Source organism: Chaetodon auriga, chromosome 23, assembly GCF_051107435.1.
Source record: "Chaetodon auriga isolate fChaAug3 chromosome 23, fChaAug3.hap1, whole genome shotgun sequence".
Lineage (NCBI taxonomy): Eukaryota > Metazoa > Chordata > Actinopteri > Chaetodontiformes > Chaetodontidae > Chaetodon > Chaetodon auriga.
The window spans coordinates 17,384,194-17,409,635 of NC_135096.1; the positions used below are offsets into that span (position 1 = coordinate 17,384,194).

The following is a 25,442-nucleotide window of genomic DNA, read 5'->3' on the forward strand; positions in this document are numbered from 1 at the left end:
CAGTTTTACAAATGTTCATAAAAATGTTTATTTCTTGTTTTACAAATGCTAACGCCGTGAGACTGAAACCTGTCTTACACTGCGACGTCACGTCTTCATCATAAAGCCGTCCAACAAAAACCACACCATGACAGAGGAGTGTAACCTGGCATCAGCGTGACAGATGGCGGTGATGTGGAGGAGAGGGGAAAGGCTGCTCATGTGAACTGGAATGGCAGACACACACGCACACACACACACACACACATACACACACGCACACACACACTCACACACATGCTTGTTTACATAAATAGGTACAGTGTAAAAACAGGAGGCACAGTCACATTGGGATCATACAAAGTTCATCCGTCAGCAGGTACAAAATATGACCAGTGGCAGGAGCTTAAAAAAAGATCTTTGCTGCTGCAGGAAACAGCAACGTGTTCCTTTCCAGGTGGTTTAAAGTTACCAGTTTACAGTGAAAACGAACAGTATCTTTATGGTGTCTGTGAAAACGTGTTGCTGCTGCCCTCAGGCAGGCTGTCAGTGTTCGCTTTACCAGCCAGGGGGCAGCAGGGGATAACCGTGCTCATCGCCGCCACCACACGTTTGTTCTTCAGGAGTGAGATGAACACGAGCTCAGCGGGTGAGTTGAGCAGATCAGTTAGGACAGAGACATCGGATCTGAGCACTGACGGGATCTGAAAGTGTCATTTTAGTGCTTTTAGCTTAATTTCACTGGATTTGTCTGGCTTCACTTCAGACCTCGGGGGTTCACCGTGAGCTTGTTTGTCAGACAGCAGAGGAAAACCAGACGGTCCAGTTGGGAGGGAGGTTCCGCCCTGCTGCTGTTCTCACTCCTGATACACACTCACACTTTCATCTGTTACGTCTTCTGCTCGAACAAGCAAACCCCGCGAGCCCCGGAAGATGAAGCCGGACTTTAAATGCAGTAAACTCTCAAACAGTGGCCTTTAGGCAGCCATTCGTCCACAGCACTAATCAGAACAGCGTCCTACTTTGCCTTTTCCTCCTCAATGTTACGCTGCCATGAACAAAACCCAACACTTCCTCCAGAACGTCCACGAGGTGTTCACAGCGTGAGGCGTCCCGATGGCCTAATGCTGAAGGTGATCACGACATCTCGTCTCTCTGCTGTTGACTGCCACATGGAGGCAAATATGAAAAAGTCTTCCTTTACAGGAAGGCTTTTAATGTGAAACACATCAGGAAGTGTTGTGTCCCGTTGACAGCAGCTTAACACTGAACTCATGTAACACGACTCTGCTGTTGTTCATACTGGCCGTGCTCATGTGAATACCAGTTTCTATACAGGTTTTAGATTTTCTGGGGGTAGTTCTGCTTTAACATGATCAGTAGTACTTCTTATTTCTGACATCGCGGCTGCCTCTCCTCCTCGCCGCCTTCCCTTTCCATCATGTCAGGCAGACGCGGCGGACATGAAAGCCCTGAGAAGGTTACTGAGCAGATGAGGCAGGGCAAATGTTTTTGGGCATGAATCCACCTCTGAGCGTCTCTTATGATCCACTTCATTCTGTGTTTAACATGGCATGAGTGTGTTGTTCCCAACTGGAGTGGAAATATTTCTGATTTTGCTCCATTGCACCTGGAGAGGAGCCGTGGACCGACACACGCTCACAGCGTGCCACTTTGGCTGCTAGGATTAGCACTCGAGGGTGCTACTGTACGCCTGAGGCTGGACATGAGGCGGGCTGGACGTTGACAACTCAACTGTCCAGAGAGTGTCTGTCCGGAGCTCTGCAGATGTCCCGAGGCAGAGATGATGAAACAGTCCGACATGCTTTTGAGCAGGCTGACATCATATGTTCCACCCTTTTCAGGCATATTCTTCTAATTCATAAACATCCATAAATGTGCACTGAATGCAAAGTATGACTGAAGTTTAGTTTCATCTCTCTGCCAAATGCATTTAAGGAGAGCGTGACATCCACAAAGCACCTGAACATGTTCAGATGTAGAGGAGACGGCAGGCAGGACGTTTGTTGTGTGTTTCCATCAGGCTTCAAATGTCCCACCATCGCAGTCCTGAGTGGTTTGTCTGTCCCATGAAAGTAAAGGAGTGAGCAAGACATCGAAGCGTCTGTGAGGATGTCAGAAACCTTGAATGCTCCCATCGTGTTGGGCTACAGCATCTCAAACAGAAAGGAACGAGTGATTGTGTTGACACAAAGTGACACATGTGCATACACACACACACACACACATACACACACTGTGTGTGCACGCAATCCGTGTCCGAGGCATCCGAGTCAAACCGCCGCGAGCGTCATCCGGCCTCAACTCTTTCTCTTGATTTCATTCAAATCAAACATGAACAGATCAATATATTCAAACATGTGTAATACATATAGATTCATATATAATATATAAAAAATCCAAAAAAGTGAAAATAAAAACTGCAAACCCAAAATGAAAACATTTGAGAGCAACGAAACAGGGCGAGGAATAAAAAAGGAAAAGGTGGAGTCCTACACGGAGGTTTCGGACTGTAGCCGCAGGACAAACTTGTGCGACTTGGGGTCGATGTATTCCTCCGACATCTGGATGTACGGGATCCTCTTCGACGTCACCACCAGGCTGAAGTCCACGCACTTGAGCAGGAAGACGGTGCCGTCTTTCAGGCCGCTGGTGACCGACGCCTCGCTGATCAGCGTCCACTGGCGGGCCAGCCAGTGGTCCCGGCTGTACTGCAGGGTGGGACCCGGGGTCAGGTAGCTCTCCAGGAACGCCTGGAATAAATGGAAATACAGGTTTGTCTTGAAGTAACTCACATCATGTAGTAGTGAGTCTGACTCTTCCTCAAATCAACAGCCTAATAAAACCCTGACTGCAGACGTCGGCGGCGCGTGCTCTGACCTTGGGCGTCATGTTGTTGGTGATGCAGAAGGCCAGGTGCTGCTGGATGCTCTCCATGCTGTGGCAGTGCTGCTGCTTGGTGGTCCTCAGGTACTTCTGCAGGGCGCGAGCCATGGATGGGAAGATGGCTTGTGCCGCCTCTCGAGGGTCCATCACGTCCCCTGGAGCTTTCCTCTGCTCCTCCTCCTGCATGCGCTTGATATGTGTGAACGCCTCCTCTACTGCCACCACCAGGCTGGGAGCAAACACAGCAGAAGCTCAGGTTAGAGTCTCATGATGCAGAGATCCAGTTTGTGCATCACAATGGAGACACTCCTCTTAGCTCATTGGTAGAGTTTCCCAACAGAATGCATGAATTACCGTGCTTTGCGCTTGCGGACACGCCTCTCGTGTTCAGCCTCCTCGTAGTACAGCTCGTTGTGGCTGGTGTCTCTGCGGCGGGCGGCTGCTGCGATCATGGCTCTGGACTGGGAGTGGGCCAGTCCCGCTGCAGCGTTGTTCCCCGGACCTGTGGGGGAGCAGATTATCAATGCACAGAAACCTTCCTTTTATCACCAGCAACATCAAAACCACAGCAGCTGATGTGGTTAGCCACACCAAGTTCTACTTCTTAATTGTTCCAAGCACTGTGATCATTGGAAAACCTAAAAACCGCTGCTCCGCCACGCACGGCTATTGATATTCAAACATTCCCTTTGCTGCTCTGCCTTAGGAGCCACGGTGCGTCCAATTAAAGCGTCTCGGGCCGCTTCAAAAGTTTACATTTTTGGAATTAGGGTAGGAGGCTGCTGATGAATGCTGCCTGATGTTAATGCAGGTTAAAAGAAGGCAGAGCTGGTGAATTATTAATGCGGGGCAGGGATCGTGCATGAACAGAATAATTCATGGACGAGAGGAGGGAGTTTTCAACACGCCCTGCTCTGGGTGTTACTGCACTTAGGTGGGATTTATAGGTGAGACTGTCAAGCTGAAAGCCATGTGTTGAATGTCAGGACTGGGCACATTTTTAGGTGTTTTTAAACAACAGTATGGAAGATTTGAAAGGCCTAAATAAAGAGCAATCGAACAAAGAAACACAGTAAACATTGTTATATGTGTCTCCTGTCACGATTCAAAAGGTCAGTTGGAGCTAAAAAGACAGTTATTTATATTAAACTGTGCTCTCTGATGCACTGACCTCAGACCTCTCTGCACGCTGTGCGGCGGTCTGTTAACGTTAGCTGCTATTTGAAAGCCTTACTCTGAATCTCCTGTTGCAGCTTCAGCCAATATGAGGGGCTGCGGCTGCAGTAGGAGTGCCAGCAGAGCAGCAGCTTCTTCATTTACGGTGCATAAATGCATAAAATAATAAATAAAGTAGAGCAATTAACATCAAAATGTAACATTAAAAGTAATGAGTTGCATTAAAACTATTCCAACAAGTCCAACAGAGTCAGAGAAGCTCCTCTGAACACGTTTTTATACTGAATGTTCCCTCTTTATGCATAGAGGAAGTGTACCAAAACAATGCAACACATGTGAAAAACGATGAATTTTAAGGTGGCATGGAAAATTCATTCAGCTCGAACTTTAACTAACCTTTTCAATGGCGACACGTATAACAACGTTCATTGTATTTCTTCCGTATTTTAGAGGATTTCTTTGCAGAAAACATCCTTTATCCGCTGGGGCTCATTTCCAAATATTTAGAGCCGAAAAACCAATATGGAGACAAAATGGCTTGTCAGGAATCATAAAATCACCTGAGCCCATTTGGACAGAGTGTAATTGAGTGTTACGGCCGCTTCGCGCTCCGGGCTTCACCGCTCCTTCATCAAGATAAGATTATTGTCTGTCCCTGAGTTCGACTTATTTATTACAATGTCGGTGCGGCTGTGGAAAGAAAGAAGGAGTGGGAAGCGAAAGCTCCAGACAGGAGAGCCGGAGAGGTCCCTGAGCCGCCGCTGCAGGATCCAAATGAAGGAGGATGAGACACGAGAGAGAAACGACACGACCGGCAGCATAATAGCTATTGATTTATCAGCCTTCCCCCTCGAACCTTCGAGAGGAGGCATCAGAAAGGAGGAAGACGAATGGAGGCAGAAACAAAGAGGGACTCAAGTTCGTGCACATAAGTGAAGCTTGAGTACACTTAAGGGAGAGTGATAATTTAACAGAGGGTTTGTGTTACATCCAGCCAGCTGCTGGAGGGACGGCTGAACTTCATCATCAACCTGTGGCGTGCAGAGTGAGAGGAAGAGTGAGCGCATCCACGCATTCAGTGATTGCAGCGTGAGCTCCAGCAGACGTGAGCGTGCTTCAGTCAGACGCAGCATTGCATTTACTTACTGTCCAAAAGGTAGGCTTTCAGTTTAGCTCTGAAGACATCTTAAAAGATTAGCGTCAGCGTACAGAGACACATACGGAGAAGAGAAAGTCAACGTTTCGGCGGCCGAGTCGCTCAAATCTCATTCCCACCTGCTCAGAGGAGTTTTCAGCAGATATCAAATAGCCACACTTTAACACGTCAGCTACAAATCACCTGTGCTCTACATCGCTGTCGACAACTTTCCAATTATGATGCGTTTGTGGATCAATTTCCTTCCTTCCTTCCTTCCTTCCTTCCTTCAGGCAGCCATTTCTTTCAGCACATTCCAGTACTGTATGAAAATCAACTTGCACAGACTTGAAATGTGCTTCAGACGGTGATCTGTCACAGGGAACGACTCAGAAAAGCAAATTACTGTTGTGAGCTAACGCGGCTGATAGCTGTTTTGGGAAAAGAAGAACAAAAAATGCCAAAAATTCTGCTTCCAGCTTCTCAAATGTGAGTATTTGCTTAAGATAAATGGATTAATTGAGTGTCAATGTGACGCTGAAATGATTGCGAACGAATGGCTGTCAATGGAAGAAATGAATCAAAGACCTCTATGAAAAATGGTCATGTGATGTTAAGTCTCTGTAATGTGTAGTTAATGGACTAAAACATCAATCAATCAATCAATCAATCAATCAATCATTTTTTTTAAGCTAAAATGCCAAAAAGTCACTTGTTCCAGCTTCTCAAACGTGAACATCTGCTGGTTTTCTTTCCTTTCTTCTATGACAATAAACAAAATATCAGCTGGGAAGTTGCAGCATTAACACTCTGCATTAAGTAACATTACACACTCCAACATAAATAACCTCGTTACAGCGAATTTACAGAGAAAATTATGACCTGAGCAGATGTTTTGTTGGAGAAGGAGGGAAAGAAGAGCAGACGTTTGAAGCTGAACCACACGAGGACGCGCAGAGAAACCAAAGCACTGACAAAGACACAGCATGGAGTTCAAAGACCATCCCACTCACCCTCAGCGGGGGCTGCTGGGAACTCACCATCCACGTTGTACACCTTGAGGCCGGCCAGGTGCTTGGCTGCACGGGACTTGGAGGCGGAAAGCAGCGCCGGGTTATGGACCGGGAAGTCACAGTAGTAGTGCTCTAAGATGGCCAGAGCTGCTCGCTGAATGCTGGAGAGGAGAAGACGGAAGAATTCGAGATGAGCTTTAGCCATGGGAAATATCCGAGTTCAAACCCGGGCAGCTGAACGGCAGCGCGAGAGGCTGAGACAAAGAACGGCAGCAAAATTAGCCACAGGACAGTTTTGACTTGTAGTACAAAATACGAGGAAATCCCTGCAGTAATCCTACAGCCTTTGTTACTGAACACAGAAAAACAGTCGAGAAGACAGAAGGCAAAAACAGAGGGAAGCATTAGCCCAGAGATCTTTTCTGGCTTTCTTTGAAAACTTGCTACGACTAACAAAATCCGTCTCGTATATCTGGAGGATGCAAGTGTCATCTGCTGAGCGGCAGCAAGGAGGTGGAAGGTTTCGGAGTCCGGCAGCAACGTGGCTCCCACTTATCAACAGAAGCTAAGAAAGATAAAACATAAAAAAGAAACTACATGTGGAGAAACGGAGCGGGGAAGGACTGAAGGTGGCGCTGAGTGAGAGGAGAGAACCACAAGGTCTGACAGGAAAACTGCAATTAATGCGTTAGAGGGAAACTCCCAGACTTCTGCATTTCCTTGCTGCCCTTTTAACGTGATTCTGCTTCATAAACAGCAGCTCCTCCTCTTCATCGTCCATTTCTAGGATGTAAACTGCTGTAAACCACACACACACACACACACGTTTAATTTGGATTTGAGAGTCTCAGTACAGAACACACACGCAGGTTTCAGGCCTGGTTTGGGACAGAAAAGATGCGACTCCTCGCTCGATGAACAGCCTCTGATCTCAGATCCTCACTGTGATCCTTCACAGTGAGGATCTGAGAGCGTGCCAGGTCCTGTCCTTACAACACAAGACCAGGACTGAACCAACTGTACACAAGTCGGGTGTTTTCACATGTTGAACGACATAAATCATTGGCTCTTCTATAATACACTGCCTCCTTTTCCTGGACGTGGGCTTCATTGGAGGATAAAGAGAGATTATTTTACTTTTGAAAGAAGATTCAACACTCTCTCTCTCTTATGAAGGAAAAGGTGTTAAAGTCACTCTTGTTCAGTTCAGTGCGCCTTTGCTGCTCCAGCCTGACTTGGTCTGGTCTGACCAGCAGCTCATGTCAGCTGCTGTTAGCAAACTTTAGGTAGATACTGTTGTGTATTTCTAACACAGACGTCCAAAGGAGAGTGAACACAGGACTTACATTCATCTGGTGGACACTGAAATGACTCCATATGAATGCTGTTGCTCTTTCTTCTAGCTAACAAATTCAACCAAAATAATAACGGCTGCAGCCTTTATGACCTGCGCTCGGATGGCAGGAGGACAGCAGATGCTGACAGCTGCTAACTGACCCACAGCTCAGCTGCTTCACACTGGACCCTTTTCATTGTGTGTGTGCTCATGTGTTTGTGTCCATAGGTGTGTGAGTCCTCCTCACTGTGTCCTGTTCTTTAGGCCACGAGGGGAGAAAACTCAATACACATGAACACATGCTAGCCTGCAGCATGCGCTTCCTATTATGCCAAAGAGGGATCACAGCGCGGCCCCTGAGCCGCTCATGACAGCACTTTGAGAGCACCCTTGTAACTTCAATTTCTCTGAACAAATCCTGCATTAAATGACGGCCCCGATTGAAACACCACAGACAGACAGAAACCACCCGGGCGCCCAATCAGCATTAAAGCATCATTCACTCTGACTGCTTTGCCATCTGCTGACAGTCACATGTGCAAGAGCCGACAGTAGCATCATGACAGGCGACGCAGTTACGAGACAGATGTTCAGAGTGGTTCGCAGACCAAAAATAAACATCTTTGAGAAGAATATAGTGGCTGTCTGTTCGTGCTGATTTGTAGAATTTCACCTCATCTGAAGAACAAAGATGGAAAAAAAAGGTTTTCAGTGCCTCCTAAAAAGCTCACATCAGCTCACCAGCTACAGCAAGTCACCAACTCGCCCTGCAGCTATAATCACTGAGCTTCCAAGAAGGTATGTCAGAGACATCATCATGAGGGAAAATGACATCAAAAATGACAAATAAATAAAGGCTGTTTTGTCCTGTATCCCACAAACAGGCACTTACTGCATACTGAGCACTTGCTTGATTGTTCCCAGGCCCTTTAAATTGGCCAGAACTCAATGATTTCAGCAGCGGTGTGTCACTCAGGAGTCAGATCGCTGCAGAGAAACACATCATAGGATGTCGTTCGGTGTTCATTTCCGTGGGGAATGTGATAGTGGCTCCCTTGGTTAACTCTCTTACATTAAGCATTCAGAGCACTACAGACAGGACCATTGTTTAGCGGCCACTTGTGTAAGTGATGAGTCAGACTTCCTGCTGCTGCCCAACTTCGATCAATTATTAAGCCGAGCAAACATGACACAAAACCGTTCAAACGTTCGCTGCAGCATCTTTGTAAACCAGTTCCCCTCGAGACCGAGGTAGTGGACCATTGTCTTGTCTGAAGCTGCTGCTCTGGACTGACCAGTCAGGGAATGTAAACTGGGAAGTCCCCAGCTGTGAATGTGTTTAACCTCCACCCCCCTCTGAAACAACTCTCCCCGGCTGTAAGGAATGCATTCATCTGACAAGGGGACAAAAACGGCGTCCTCTGGCCCTCAGATTGGCATCAGAGGACAGGCAGACCGAGACAAGCCGTCAGGGCCAAGAGCTGGTCTCCATTATGATAAGGACCAGAAAAACAGGAGCGTGAGCAGCAGCTGCCTGCTGATAGAGGTACATGAGATACATGTTTGTGGCTACATCTGAATGGAATCTGTCATTTGCATGTATATGGTGCAATTACCCGAGCGCGCACGCACATGCGTGTCCATGCATGTGTGTCAGACTGACCAGATGCTGTGCTCCAGTCTGCAGGGAGCACTAATTAGCTGTGTGTTTACAGTCACAGACGGACAACAGAGCGAGGCCAGGCCTGCTGCCGGCCAAGCAGGGATGAATGGCACGGCTTACAAAGGACAACACCCCCAAGGCAGCCAGCAAACACACCAGCACACACACACACACACACACACACACACACACACACACACACACACACACACGCACACACACACACACACACACACTACAGAGGCTGCATACATGACATACAAAAGAGTATAAAAAGTGTTACCTCGTGAAGAATGGCTCACAGATTTAGTGTTTACTCACAACTACATTCATCTGCTCACCTCATCCCCGCCCCCCCCATGCCTGTTTCCTGTGCAATATAATTTCAGTCAAGAGACACCTCAAGGAACTGACTGTTTATAGCAAATGCTCATAGATTTGAAGGAAAAGCCTCTGCACTGAGAGCTCTGAGAGGGAGCCCTCAAAGTTTCCGAGCAGCAGCGCAGATTCTGCTGGGAGAGCTTTAATGAACACACATCAGAAGATTACATCGGTGATAATAAAAACACAGCCAGTGAGGGGGAGGCCGGGGCGGTGGAGGGTGGCAGGAAACAGACTTAGCATGAGTGAATCAGTTTGTCCACCAGAGAGCACTGACAAGTTGATTTTTGAGTAAAATATAGACAAGTTCAGGTACTGTACATGCACTTCCTGTTATCTGTTCAACTGCACGTTTAGCTTCTTTTACACTGCACATGTTACACACATCCTGCTGTTTATGCTCTGGATAACACAGCCAGCAGCATCTGGTGAGATTAGCTGCATTTCATTGCAGTTAATTGAATTCACTGTGACCTTCTGATCAATGGAAAACGCACTCATCCTGACACGCTCTTTCAACGACGACGCAGTCCACCTGCAAAACTACAGGAAGACAAAACCCAGAGCAGATATTGGACATTTCATCCATCCTGTCACACAGGAGCTCAGTGTATCAATCCATCATGTTTTATTAGTTGCCTGTAAGTGAGCCTGTATGTGAGACGGGGGGCTGCATATTGATAGCAGGGAGCGACGGGACAGCTGCTGTGTTAAAAATGGGATCTTCCTGTTTTTCCTCAGAGACCGTGCGGTCATAAAAACGTGGTTGGTCTAGTCTGAGCTGTTCTTTCCTACACACACACACACACACACACACACACCTCAACACACACACGCCTTCCCTTTCTTTTATTCCCACATACATTTTAAGGATTCTTCAACACTACCCTCCCATTAACTATTAATTCCTGGCTCTCTGTTCTCTTCCACCCGCTCCTGTAGCGCTCTCCTGGGTCTTCCCTCTGTACTCCACCCTCTGTCTGCAGCTCTTTTCTGAGGAGTTTCCTCTCTGAAGTCTTCCCCACCCTCTCCCTTTTTTCTCCTGGCACGATTTCCTCTCCCTATCAGCCACTTTGTCTGCGCGCCTTCTTGTCTCTGCGTTTTCTTCCACCTCTGGCACAACATTCAATCTCGCTCTCGTCTTGATCGCCGCTCTTTTCCTTCAGGCACGTCCCTCGGTTCCTTGACTTTCCCGAGTCTTTCCTGGACAAATTCCTTTGTCCCATTTCCGAGTATATAGCCAGTGACTTCCCTCTTCCTTTCCCATCTCTCTCACTTGAGGTGTCCCAGTTTCTATCTTTCCATCTCGCCCACACGTCCTCTCTTTTCCCTCCCTTTCATCCCCCCACGTTCTCCTCGTCTATCCTCCAGTCGCTCACGTCAACTCTAGCTCTCTTTACCCTCCGTCCCTTCCTCTTACTCCTTCTGCCTTCAACCTCTGCATGCACAGCAGTCATGTGGGGACTGCTCTTAACGCTAACAGCAGCCCCTCCGGTCATCAGAAATATGCGCCTGCATGTCTTTCCAGCCTAAATTACAAGGCGGAGCTATGACACCTGATAATTTCCCACCTCCACCTACTCATACAGCGAGGTTTTACACTTTTTGCCATCATTATTTCCCAGTGTCAGCTTCAGCTAGCTCCCATAAATCTTTTTGGCACCTTCTCCGTAGCAAGCCTGAACACACAGCTTACACTCTCCTGAGAGCAAGTCAGCCACCAGACATTTGAGGATAAATCTGTCATTATTCTATATTTTCTTATTGCCAACAAATCCCTTGAAGAGACCGACACCAAACTATGGCTGATATATTGTATTCTTCTGTCATAGAGCTCCATCGTTGTCCAAGAAAACACATCAATGAGCCACACTGTTGCACTGGTTAGCATGTTACACCCTTCTGCTGCCTTAAATACTCACTACAGCACTAAATGTGGATTAATCCGCAGCTGAAAATAGTCCCTGACAAACACACTATTTCCTCCTGTTGATAAAAACTACAGTGAGCAGCTATTTTAGGAAATTACTGAGCCTTTGGAAAGAATCAGTGTACACTCAGTTGCCAGTTTATTAAGTACAAAACTAATGCAGTCCAACACAACTGTCAATCAATCCTACCTGCATGAAGGTTGCAAGGTTCAGTTTTTGTTGAAACTGTATGAGAGAGCCCTCTAAACCAGTTTCAACAAAAACTGAACATTATAATAAGGCAGGATTTATTGCAGGACTGAATTAGACTGCATTAGTTTTAGCTACGTGTACCTAATAAACTGGCGACTGAGCACGTACGCATGACTCATATTTGAAGATTTACGTCTTCGGTTTGAATGAGTGGGCCAAGAGCAGAACACTGTGAGCACACATTGCTTACTTTACATAAGGCGAACGCGGCATTTCTCCTGGCTGTCGTCGTGATGAAAAGACTGAATAATTGCCAGTGTGATAACTTTCCAGGGCTGTAAAATCCCGTCTTGTAGTAATACAAAGCGTTGTACAGAGATTTGGTGTCCGATAAGCCTCCAAAACACACCAGCAGCACTTCGCCCCACCAACGCAGCCTGAATGGGCCTCTCACCTGAGCTGTCCCAGGTTGTAGTGCCTCATCTCGCCATCCGTGGAGCGAGTGACGCACACGGAAAAGCACGGCTGGAGCTGCCGGAGCTCCAGGAGGACGATGGCCAGGTAGTGGATGAAGAGCAGAGCGTCCACGAGGGACACGGCGTACTGCACGATGCCCTGGTAGTTTTCATCCTGTGGACGATGACGTTTTATGGGGTCATATATACGTAGAGCAGACACACAGAATACTGAATATACACACTACATGAATGTAAAAAAAACAAGTATAAAACACTCCTGCAGGGCTAAAGAAAAGAGATCGCACGCATGTAAGACAACATGTAGAGCATATGAATATTTAGATGCATTTCAAAGGATTGCAAGCTTTCGAGACGTGTGTGTTTGCCTGTGTGTGTTTTCCTACAAACACTCTGAGCGAGGGACCGACAGGAATTATAAATTATGACTCACACAGTAAACACTGAGCTTGGGGAAACCAAATATGCTGTGTTTTGGTTGTTTGTGATTGTGTTGAGCTCCTAAAAGCATTAAAAATGAATGTGGCTGCAATATATGAGACTGCTACTGGAAATACTTCTCTGTGTGTATATTTTTAGTCAGAGTGTGCACTTACAACAAATGATAGCTATAAATTTTCATGCCTGCCTTCCCCTCTCTGAACCTTCCCTGAGCTTACCTGTGAGTCGAGTATTCTGACTCCGTAGAAGAGCCAATAGGAGACCACAAAGAGCAGCACCAGCACAGCGAGCAGCGCTCGGAAAACAAACACCCGCGGGAGGCCGGCCCGTGGCGGCCTGAAGAAGAGCGCCCAGACGGCCAGCAGCAGTATGAGCAGCTTGAAGGCCACGGAGATGAAGAGCCCCTCGCAGGCTGTGCCGCAGCTCTGCAGCTTCTCCGGCCAGAGGAGGTGGGGGAGCACCAGGAAGGCCAGCGGCGTCAGAAACACCAGCAGGCCCAGGATCACGGCCAAGGTCAGGGTGAAGTAACGGCGGCAGTCCAGCCCCACGCTGTCCTCCAGGTCCTTGGTGATGCGAACGATGTCCTCCTGAGAGAGGCTGTGCTCTGACGTGCCCGTGACGGCCGTGGTGGTCTCGCCCCAGTTGTCATCCTGGAAATATGGAGGAGGAAATCAAACCAGGATTTACAACCAGGTCTGGCTAGTGATGAGTCCAGTGTTTGATTTTGAAAAAAGATTTTCATCATTTCTCCTTTTAAACCTGCATGATGGACAACATGAAATATTATATTCAGGGACAGGAGGAGAGTATGTTGTCAGCAATAAACACATTTACCAGTTTACTTCAGCGTGACCCTAAAGACCACTATGCTTCAGATGATGCCTGAGAGGAAAGGAGATGTTACTTTACTGGAATGCTATGTATATTTCCTTGCGTGGAAAGGACTATGCACAGAGGAAAAGAGGCGAGTGAGGGATGTATTTACGGGAATTGAGACGCACCCGATGACTTCAGCAGGTCTAGCAAATGCAGAATAAAAAAACCACAACAATAGAGTGGGGTTTGGGCCAAATATAGCTACTCTGCTCAAGGGGAAATGTGAGAGAGGGCATCAGAGGATTGAAAATGTTAGAGGAGAAAGCTTTTATCTGAACTGTGCTCCTGGAATACAGTTTGGTATCTGACTGTGCTCCATGCGAGTGGATTCCCTTTACTGTAACATGTTCCTTTAACACATCGCTCTTTGTTTGTTGACTGAAACGTCAGCTCACAGAAAGCAGGGGAGGTTATTTCCAAGCACGTGAGAAAGAAAGGAATAGAAGATAGGAAGTGGAAAAAGTAAACAGAGTGAGCTGCCAACCGGGCTACACACTGACGTCTAGGTCCAACTGCATCCGCAGATAATGAAGGTCAGTGGTGTCAGAGCGGAGCCTTTAGAAAAAGAAAGATAAGAGATTTCTGCACTGCGGTCGTTACAAGCAGCTAACGTGGCTCTGTGAGCGGCTGAGTGCTGGCCTTACCAGCCAAAAAAAAACCAAAACAAAAAAAAAAAAAAAACAGACAATGAACTGCCATCAGCGTAAAACACTGAGAAACAGGTTTTTCCATCACCAAAGAGGTGTTTACCAAAATGCAGCACCGTGCTGGATGAATCCTATTTTAAGGATTGTATCAGTGACATTAGCCCCACATTAGCAGAGAGGGGATGGTGGAGGGGGTGCACTATGATCACTTTAAACTGCGGGGGGTTGGGAGGTAGAGGAGGAGGATGGTGCAGTGGGACAGAGAGTATCCCAGTGGCCTCAGGGGTTAAAACAGCAGAGAACAAGATGAAGCAGAATAAAGGGAGGACCCAGGCAGTGCTGCTCAGGTTGTCTTTGAAGCTAGAAGGAAGCTGAAGAAAGAAGTGTCTACTAATAATAGAATTCTCATTGCTATACAAGATATCAATACTGTGCACACACATAGAAAAACCATCATTGTTCCATTACTTTCCTCCCACATCCTTAAGGTGTTATTACAGGATATTCTGGTGGTATTCTACATTTTTTAAAAGCAAAACCAGCGATGAATAGATCCCACTCTGATCCTCTGCGCCATTGTCCAAAAACTTAAAAACACACCAATGAGCCTCACGGTTGCTCTGCATCCTGGCATGTTAATCCACCTCTGAAAATAGTCCACAACAAATGCAGCTATATTTGTGAAATCTCCCACCCACCTGAGCCTTTTTTTACAAAGACCTACAGTCTACAGCCACGCTAGCAGCTCTGCGAGGCTGCATTTAGGCACAGTGGTGCTCTGACAAATGCTAACATCAGTATGCTAACATGTTGACAGTGACAAAGCTAGCAATGTTTAGCAGGTTATTATTCAAAATTATTTTACAGCAGCAAACAAATGAAAACCAGGGATGATGAACCTTAAACATGATGCAACAGTTTCTATTCATAGCAGCGCGATCATTCATGTTAACCGTTGACTTGTCGGTCTAGATTTTCAGACGGTGTCCGTGACGAGGTCCAGCACTCCAAACTGTCTCAGTTTCATCTGACCTTTGACATCACAATGCGGTCGTAAATACTCCTCTCACTGTCTGCACTCCTTTAGAAAGAGCCGAAACATCACGACCGGCAGATCTGATGAGCAGTAAACCAGACAGTGGAATGCACGACGTGGGTTCAAAAGGCCAAACGTGTCACCACATCCCTGACATTCAGGTGTGCCGGAGAAGACAAGTGTCTTCATCTCTTTTATAAACGCAGCACAGACAGACAGACTACTCATCTCTGCATGTTAATCCCTCTGTTACTCTGCTGTGAGTGAATCACTGGGTAGCATACAGAGTGCTGGGGTCAAAGGTTAACTTTCTGATCTGCTCATTTGCCATCAACAACAACAGGGCTAACGCTAGCTAAACCCCCACCTTTGAATAATGCAGGCCAAACATGTAGCACTGAGCGCATGGGAACTGTTGATGGACCCAATGGAACGGCTAGTGCTAATGTTAGCAAGCGAGGCTAACTAGCTTCCAATACAAACTTAACAGGACATCGTGTCCTCCCCAGGTTTTTAAACAATGTTACAACAAATATGTCCAAAAAACCTCTTATGCTCTTTTGGAAAAAGAAACATGTATAATAGCTCCAGTGTCGTCACAGTTTACAGTTCCTTTCACATTGGATTTAAAATCAGTAATTCCTAAAAAAAATGATTGTATCTGACAGAATAAAGTCTGAACCCAATGCAGCATACACACACAAGCATAAACACATATTTCAGTCTGGTCGATATGAGCGGAGATTGTTTTTGAAACAGAACAGCGAAAGCCGCTTCATTAATAATGAGAGAGGCGGACTGAGGAGGCCCTCAGCCTCTTCACACAGACTCACATGAAGCAATTATAGCCTACAGAGAACAAAAGTAAGCAAAACCTCATTATTTTCATCTTGAATTTGCAGAGATAAGTGCTGCACAAAAGGCCAGAAGAATCAGATAGAGGGAGATTCACACATCATCAGGGGCGACAACTAGCTTACACACAGGGTTTTACATGCAGTAACATTTTAAATATATAGTGTTTAAATGCTGTTCTGAGTAAATATGACACAGCTGAACCGTGCGGTGTCGAGTACAGGACATCTTCCTGTTCACTGACTCCTCATCTTATCTGAAACCGTCCGCCTGGTGATGACAAGCATGATCTGTGTGTGTGTGTGTGAGAAAGGAAATCAATAGGCATTAGGTGTAAGGAAGAGTGCCTCTACTCGGACTGCAGTGTACCTTAAGAACACCCAGGGGAGGCATGAATCACTGCCTCTCATGCCGACACTCATCAGCACTGATCGGCCTTGTTTCCTACCTCTGAATAACACACTGTTCAAAGAGTCCTTTAAGGACTCGCTGCTCATGGCTCCAAACAAAAAAACACTTACAAACAACACGCATGTAAATATCACTATTACCTGTGAGCATCAATAAGTGTGTTAGCAGAATATTACCTGATGTTTCAACTACTTTAACATGAATGTGATGCTCACTCTGGCTCAATGCTAATGAAGTTTGTGATGCTGCTGTTGTTGTTGGATCCTTCCTACTGTACCTGGGCTTTCCCTCTGCTGGCACGGCTAAAAATAGACGGTAGTGACCCACATTTCCTCACGGGATTAACCAATCACCACAGGCTGATCTGGTTCAGTACCAGCAGCCTTGCAGGAGGCCCAGTCCCATTCATCACATGAAAACAGGCGAGACGGAGAGGAACAGCGGAGAGAGAGGGAGCAAAGGCAAGACAGAGATGTTCGATAACGAGACAGCCAATTAAAAAGAGGAGAGGGATTGATCCAGAGAGGGAGGGACAGGAAGGGCAGCGGCGGTTCAAGGGCCAGAGTTGATACCACGCAGACAAACCAACACGTGAAACCCTCCTCTCAGACCTACATGTGTGTCACGAATATCCGCACTGCAACTAAACACCTGTCAGGTCTACTCTTGTCCTACGTCTGCAGTGATTTACTCAACCCAGACAATGTTTTACAAGCAATTCTTCTGCTCTGGGAGGAGCTGAGGCGTTCCGGGAGAAGCTAAACAGCATGAATAACGGCAACATCCGATATGACGTGTGCTCACATACCACTGAGCAAGAGGAGAGAAGAGCTGGGGCGAGAGAGGAGTGTTTTAAAAAGGCGGATTAAAATGAAAAAGGGTTCAAGACCATGTAAATCTACAGAATACATGGGACAGAACAAGATGATAAATCAAATTAGTCAGTTAGCTTAGCTAAGCATACAGGCTTAAAGAAGGGGAGCTAGCCTAGCTCTGTTCACTGCACACTCTGACGACTTCCAGCCTTTATGCTAAGCTAAGCTAACCATCTCCTGGCTCTCGCTTCATATTTAGCGTACAGACATGAGATCGTAACCCTAACTCTTGGCAACACAACAAATATTTCCCAAAATATCAAACTACCCACTTAATAAGTCTCAGTGAACGAGGCAAAGTAAGCAAAAACACACGTCTTAAAATCTTTGCCATGACTCCGGCTTCAAAACAAAAGCCTGGTCATTTTTCCAGCCGCCTGCAAAACCAAAAGAAAAGAGGGCCTGAAAATGATGTAATTATGCAATGTAATTATTCCAGGAGAGCAAAGCAAAGAAAAATACTGCGTCTAACAAGAGCAGTAATGTACCACTAAGGCAAGCACCCATAACAGGAAATAAGTCTCTCCACGACAGCCACCCAGCAAAAGATCCGGAGCAGTGAAAGCGGTCGAGCAGTTTGAAAAGCACGGCGAGGGCGGTTTGATAAGACGCAGAATGTGCCATCAAAGTATGTCTTTCAGGAAATGTTGGCAAGGTTTGCACGCTAAGTGCTGCAATACGATACAGTAGGTGATGGGCTTTAAACACATCGTGAACTGCAAACAGGCGCTTGTTTGGATCAGGCTGCGTTACGACGGCTGCCTGTTGGGATTGGAGGGACTTCCTGATGGTATGGGCTCTTGCTCAGAGGTGAAACAACGGCTCATTTTTAAAACCAGCTTATTTGCGCACACTGACCTGTAGGAAATCTTTAAGTCTTCAGCTGGTTCATCATGAAAATACACTGAACTCTCTAATGACCTGAGCCCCGAGCCACATTTCTGTCCAGTGAAAAAGACAAGTAGCTGAGCAGTGAAGCACTGATACCACAGCAAAAGATGCAACACTGTGTGTGTTTGCACGCGTGTGCAGGTAGCACTCACAGCGTGCACTAACACGCTATGTCAGCCAGTGTGCATTTACAAAGCTTTCAGCAGAGTGTTTTCTCCACCTGTGTATAAATAACAGCTATTGTCTCTCACAGTAAATCAAATGTCCACTAAAAGCTTGTTTTCTGTTGCACGAGGGCTGCAAACAAAGCCCTCTCGCTCAGTGGGGGAACAAGTGCACTCTGCTCACTCCTGGGAGGCAAGGTGTGTGTGTGTGTGTGTGTGTGTGTGTGTGTGTGTGTGTGTGTGTGTGTGTGTGTGTGTTTGTGTGAAATATAGCAACACACATTCCCGAAGAGCTCTTCACAGCCATTTAAAACCACCTTTGTTCAGGACGGACAGCGCGCGAGGCTGCCAAGAACTTGTCAGGACAAGGAGAGGAAGCACTTAGAAAGTTCCCCGGACTAATTGGTTGAATAGAGGAGTGATTGTGTGACAATGGCAGACTGACAGCTGAGCAGCGCTTGATTAAGACGTAAATTACGTGTATGGTTGAAATGGATCATTCACTCAAATGTCAGGTAACCATGAGCTGAATATAGACCTTCATATTGAACAAAACGCAGAATCTGGTGCAACGATTATGTCGGATTCGAGAACAAACCTGGGCTGCAGAAACTATTTCTGAATTGTAATTTTATATCTCCATGAGGGCTGCAACTAATGATTATTTTCACTGTATCTGCCAATTATTTCTCAGTTAATTGAGTTAGCATTTGGTCTACAAGCATCAGAAAACAGCATGTTATCCATTTGGACCTCTTGGTCTTACCTGGCTGGGTTTAGTTGCTGGGCCAGAGCTGGCCACCGGAGGCGAGTTAGTATTAGAGTCTTCTTCTATGGTGGTGACAATCACTTCCTTTATCTCCTCCATAGACTCGCAAACTTCAAGCACCTGCAACACTTCAACTCCCGCCTCCATCATCGTTGGCGACTGCATCCCAAAGCCCTCAACCACCAAACTTCAGCTCAGTCCAGCTCGTACGACCATTGTCTCCGTACTCGGCTGCTGCTTTCCATCCCCTGATCCATCCCAGAATGTGTGTGCGTGTTTTTGACCTCCCTGACTCTCCTGATCTGCAGCCCAGCCCCGCTTTATCCGCCTTTATATAGAAATCTCTCCCATCATGCCTCAGGAGGCATTGTATGGGACTGTGCGCTCACTTGCCACATAATGTAAGGGGCTTTATGGAGAAAGGCAGAGAGCGAAGGAGCGTGGCGAGAGGGGAGGGAGGGGGGGGGTGAGGCGATCACATGGGATGTCCTGACAGCAGCGGGAATGGATGGATGGAGAGATGGAGAAGGAGAGGAGGAGGGGGAAGAGGAGAAGAGGAGTACAGGGAACAAACATCTGATTACAGAGAGAGCAAAAACAAAACAAAAATCAGGTGCCATCAATTTACTCAAAGAGACGTGTCTCTCCCGTCCTCCCCCGTCCTCTCTCTCTCCCTCCTCCCTTCCTTTTATCCATCCTTCCCTCGAGGCGTCTTCTCTCATTCTGCTCGTTCTCTGCTCGTTTCTTGCCTCAGCACCACTCTCTGTCAATTGCTTCTGACCCAGTGAGCACTGTGGTGTCGCCGTGCTGCCGCTGGCCAGGCTAAGTGTGTGTTAATGTGTGTGTGTGTGCACGCGCATGTGTGGAAGGCAAGACAAAACCTGTTCGACCAACCAACTGATCTACAGTAGAACAACAAGAACAACTTAACAGTGTCTTAAAGGGATGAATATGATGATGTCCTATTGATTTCTTATTGGTGACACTCTGGTGGCCTAAAGACTAAGACAACGACTCTTTCTATCTTCTTTCAGTTCCCTGATTCGCCCACCCACAGAGTTTGCAGCCTGGCCGTGGCAAGCAGCTTACAACAAGCACAGACACACACACAAGCAAAGTCCCGGGATAACCATGAAGCTTGGCGGGAACTCCGTCTCACAGGAGACTGAGCCAGGAAGCACTCACCACGGGGATGAGATCCCAGACATGAACGCAAGCGCCGTGCCTCTTCCGAGAGCACGGCATGGCCGGCTGTGAGTCGGAGGGCGGCGGAGCTACCTGCGCTGCAGTCTGTCAGGGAACGCCTGTCAGGAGCGGTGCCGCTGTTACCACGCCAAGGTCCGAGCGAGCGAGCAGCTGAGATCACAAAGCAGCTGAGTTTAATCACACTGAATGAACTGAGCTGCAGGGAGGGGAGAGTAAGGTGAAGCAGTGGGAGGCCCAGGGGATCAGCACTTTGTTGAATCCTGTAAGTTCCCACTTCAGTATGGTTGGAAACAACATCAGCATGCTGTCTGTGGTGAGCACTGATAGAGGAAAGGAATCCGAGTTTGGATACAAGAAGACACAGAAGAAGAACTCTTGATTCATGCAAATCAGACGGTTGAAGAGCATTTTGAGCCAAATTACCTTCCACTGCATCCTTGCCTAAAGCACTCAAACACCATACTGATCCACACCAGGAGCTCCCTCCTCTAAAATGCACATGAACACCTAAAAATAAAGCCAGCTCCACTTTCTCTCTCCATTTGTTGGGATAGGACGGTGATAATACTCAAAGAATGCTTCGTGGCTTGAACATATCACATTTCTCCTGCTTGACACCTCATACAATGCCACACCACATCACGCCGCTAAGCCGAAAAGCAGCCATGCTACACTGACCTGAGCGTCTCCAGTCCAGCTCTCACCATCCACTCCGATATCCAGTTTCACACAACAATAACAGCAGGATAAATTGACCCAATTACTCCCATGATTTAGTGTCAGTCCACCTGTAGAGGGTCAATGCTTCAGCCCAGGCTATACTCACCTCTGCTGTCCTTTACAAGCACCCGGCCAACAAAACACAGCAGAGGCTCACTTCCTGTGACTGATCCCACTCGTTCCCACCTAAAGATTTTGTTGCAGACGAAGCACCTGAAGAGTTTTTCTCACATTCATGCATTAGCATACAGCCTGGAGCTTTGCCTGCCTCTTGATGTTGGAGCAACCTGCTGGGTTCAAACATATCAAGCAATCTCAGGTTACACAAAGAGCCACGACTGTCCACCACCAGCACCTCGAAAGCTGAACTCAACATATCACTACATACATATCACATATCATTTGTTTAATCAGTACAGAAGTGTAAAACCACAGTAACTTTCAGGCATCGCTGCTTGTCAGCTGGACAGAAATCCCCTGTAAAATGATGTTTTTACGTTTCCAGTGAGCTTTAGAGGTTCTGGTTGGTGGACTTATTTTGTTTCCCCTGCTCACAGTTGCTTTCATAGGTCTTCTGCGCTTGCTGCCAAGTTAAAAAAAAAGAAACGCACACACAAACATCATCTCTTGACAGCAGGCAAATCCTCTGCACAACTCTCCGGCTGGTTCGGTGCTAATCTCAAATCTCCGGCCGTGTTTCCCGACACATTCACACGCAGAGAAAAACCCCTCTTCTTTTCGAATTCCTGTGGTGAGGCACCGCAAACACATCACAGCCATGAGAAACTTTTGTGCTGGATTGTGAGGACATCCCTGCTCAGAGCGATGTGCTGCTCTGTCAGCCAAGACTCTGATTAAGTCCCAGCAGTGGAGTAATGAGCGCAGCACTGCACACAGTTAGACAAGGCTGACGCACAGAGACACAAAGCATTCACATACAGGAGCATATGTGAGACAGAGTGCATAAACACACACACACGAGGATTTGTGCTGAGCCTCTCTCAGTGGAATTGGTGGCCCTGATTACTCAAACTAAAGCCAAACACTCCCCGCCCTGTCATCAGCACTACTGCAGGCCACGGCATGAATAAGACATGAAGAGCAAAATACTAAGGGTGGCTGTGCTCTGTGGCAAATCCTGTCATGTGTTAAAATTAGACACACTGCACATACAAAAAAACACAGTCGCACATACACGGGCGCTGCTAACGAGTCCTGCCACAGGGGGAGACGAGCGCCAAGTAGGTCAGTAAATGACGGTGAACGCTGCGGCGTCTGCGCGTGTTTGTGTTTGTCATCTTTTCCCTTCAGCGGGTTGAGACGAACACTTGACGCAGGCCACTGTGCCAGACAGTTGTTTGGCTAAAAGAGCAGGTCAGTCTTGGGTAAGCCAAGGCCGTCTGCGTGCTAACATCTCCATCTCTGTTTCCATTGAACGCATTTGCCAGCAGCAAGTGTTGACACCCCTGCTTTCACAGCGCGCTGGAGGGAGAACCGCGCATTTTTCTCATTTTCACAAGACAGAAAATAAATCAAGTGCTCAGCAAAGATTTCATGAAAGCCCCGACTGATGGCCTCTTTGAGCGTACGCACACAGACAGAGGACAGAGTGCAACTCTAAACCGTGAGATCAAATCAATGAGAAAACAAAGCTGGACAGAAGCTTCAGGTGTCACTGAGTGAGCAAGGAAGAAAGGCAGAATGCTACAGTGGGAAGCAACCTGTCCAGGTTTGAGTCTGTTAACGCCAGTTGCACAGTTATACAAGTATGGTAAAATGTGTTCGCAATAATGCACCAGAGAAGATACAGATTCCAATACCTCAACTAAAAACTGACTTAATAAGGTATTAGATTGTTGCATCCCTGTAAAATGAATCCAAGCCCTGTTTGGCCCAGTTTGAGACAGTCCCAAACAGGGCCAAACAGGGCTAGGCTGCTTCACATCCAACCACGCACACACTGGTGATGTACATTTTTATGCTGTTGCTGTAAAATGTGCCAGAAAACATGGGAAATACCACAAACTATGTTTACCATCTGTGGCATCACCATCAAATAGCAGAGTGCAATTGCTTACAGTCTCAAACACCAGCAATTAGACCCAACCACTGGAACAAGCAGTGAGGCATTCCCCTGCAGCTAACAGCAACATAAATGCTGTTTCCAGAATTAATAACACATCACACATGAAAGACACGGCGATGACAGCCGCTTTAAAGAAACTTCAGCATTTTATCATTCGTTTAAAAAGCCCCAAATTTGGCTATAATTCAACCTGGGGGGAAGAAACTATTACTTAACATTTGTCTTTCTTTAAGGATCATAAAAATTAACTGTGCTTTGGCCCAACAATAACACAGACCTAATAAACTGGCGACCAAGAACTCATGTATCCCTCAAGTGCTACAGTGGATTTCACGTCTTAACATGCCAACCTGCAGCCAACCTGCCCAGCTGACACGATGCTATCTGATCGACCTGTCTTTTATTTGTTCTGCCTTTTATCTGAATCCAAGAAACACAATCATACGGCTGCTTGCTACATGACATTAAAATGAGTCAGACTGTCTGTTTGGCAAGAACAACACGTGTGAACCAATGGCCAAACCAACACATCCTGTTGCCTATGCATGACCTTACGTTCAGCAGACGCCGGAGTTGTTCCAGTTTCCTACCTTATATTTCTCTCTTATCAAATAATCCATCACATAATCCATTTTCTGAGCTTGCACTCGCTGCCATCAAAGCCAGCATGATTTCTGAGGGTAGATTTGATTTTTAACTCACAGTCAAAAACAGCTAAGCTGCTGTTTTGGCTTGGTCCATTTTGGCGGGGGCCGCTGAAGCTACCTTGCGCAGGAGCACATCATCGACTGACCCGCTCCCTGCAGGGAAATACTATGTTTGCATCTGACAAAGGGGATAAAACAAGGTTGTACAGACCAGAGAGGCAACCTGCTGCATCCATACCCTGCAGCAGATCTCTGTCAGCGGCAGGTTTCCTGAAAGTGACGGCCCAGAACTCACCAAAAGTGGACTGGTCCTTCTGGCTTTTGCCCTCAAATACCAGATGGCCTCTCCCAGCCCAGGCTGATTATCATTCCAACTCATTTTGACAAGCGACTGATAAATCTCCTGTGCTCTAAATCCCTTGTAAATCAGACTAGCGCAGTTATCTCATCGTGTACTGGAGGCGTCCATAAAGCAAACTGTGAGGATACTTTGAGGTGATTCTTTATGTTAAAGAGGCCTCTGGAGTGTTTCGGTGCAGTGTTGCGTTCAGGCCTACCTGGACCTGCTCACCCCGGACGGCCGAGTCGCCCAGCAGCGGCTCTGCAGGCGGCGTGTTAATGGTTACAGACTTCTCCGAGCGGCTGTCTTTACTGCGGGACTTGTGGCGGTCCCGGCTGCGCTCCCTGCCAAACAGAAGCAAAAATCATGGTTAGCGTAGCGCCGATGTTGCCCTGAAGAGCTGTGAACAAACTTGTTCTAATTGTGAGTCTCTAAACTTTATGGAAGGAACCCTTTCAGAACCAAACACGGGTGTGTTTTTGTCTTTCTTCAGTCTCCGCGCTCCGTCTCTGAGTATAATCTACGGCGGCCGTAAAGATTCTGCCCTTTGACTTTTCCACGGCTTTTCCATTTGTCCTATTTTACAGCAGAAGAGCTTAACGGACACAAAACAACAACATGTACATACAACATGTTTGTTTGTATGTACATTAGAAACAGACTGTACATACAAACAGGAGCAGGGACCAGCTGCTGTTTCAGTCAGATAAGAGCCGAACAGCTCGCTGTGTGAAGGTGGAGGAATTAAATCTGTTTCAGTCTCCGTCTAATTTCCGATGACCGAATGGATATAAAGCCCGAGTGAACTCTGCCCCACATAAACCCCTCCACTACATCCTTCCTATGTCTGCCCCCCCCCCCCCCCCCCGTCTCTGCATCAGTGCATCACTCTTTCTACAAGGTCCTCTGTCCCTAACATATGAGCTCCATTAGCCAGACTTACCCCTGCACTTATAGCCCTAATCCTGTATAGAGCATGAACGGCAGGTCCCCCCCCAGCCTCCACCCAGCATTGCCATCGCCACATGGCACAGTGCCCACTCTGAAGCTCCATTACCACAGATTAATCTCTCATCTGTCTCCCTCCCCCTCCGGCTGCTGACATCTTGGACATAGTACATACAGTATTTTAGAGCACACACGTCAAAACGCTGCTGAACTGGTTACACAGAAGGGCTGATTTGAGGTTTAATCCAGCAAAATGCTAAATATCTTAGTTAAATTTGAGTGACAGCAGCTGTATTTCCCCGGTGTTTGAGAGCTGCTGGAGGGTGCTGAGACTGAATGAG

The 25,442-nt window shown here is 47.0% G+C and overlaps 1 protein-coding gene across 2 annotated transcripts in view; it reads right to left on the bottom strand.

The window, feature by feature from the left end:
• Positions 1-25,442, bottom strand: part of LOC143316223 (vang-like protein 1) — a 39,382-nt gene continuing 13,940 nt past the window's right edge. The window contains exons 3-9 of one of the 2 annotated variants that reach the window (XM_076724030.1): positions 24,371-24,497; positions 12,849-13,280; positions 12,168-12,343; positions 6,238-6,371; positions 3,241-3,388; positions 2,881-3,115; positions 1-2,753 (exon numbers count right to left, since the gene is read on the bottom strand). In XM_076724030.1, coding sequence (XP_076580145.1) covers positions 2,493-2,753; positions 2,881-3,115; positions 3,241-3,388; positions 6,238-6,371; positions 12,168-12,343; positions 12,849-13,280; positions 24,371-24,497 — 1,513 coding nt within the window. In that variant the 3' untranslated portion in view covers positions 1-2,492. Of the gene's footprint in view, positions 2,754-2,880; positions 3,116-3,240; positions 3,389-6,210; positions 6,372-12,167; positions 12,344-12,848; positions 13,281-24,370; positions 24,498-25,442 lie in introns of both variants that reach the window. The other variant, XM_076724029.1, reaches the window with a different exon arrangement.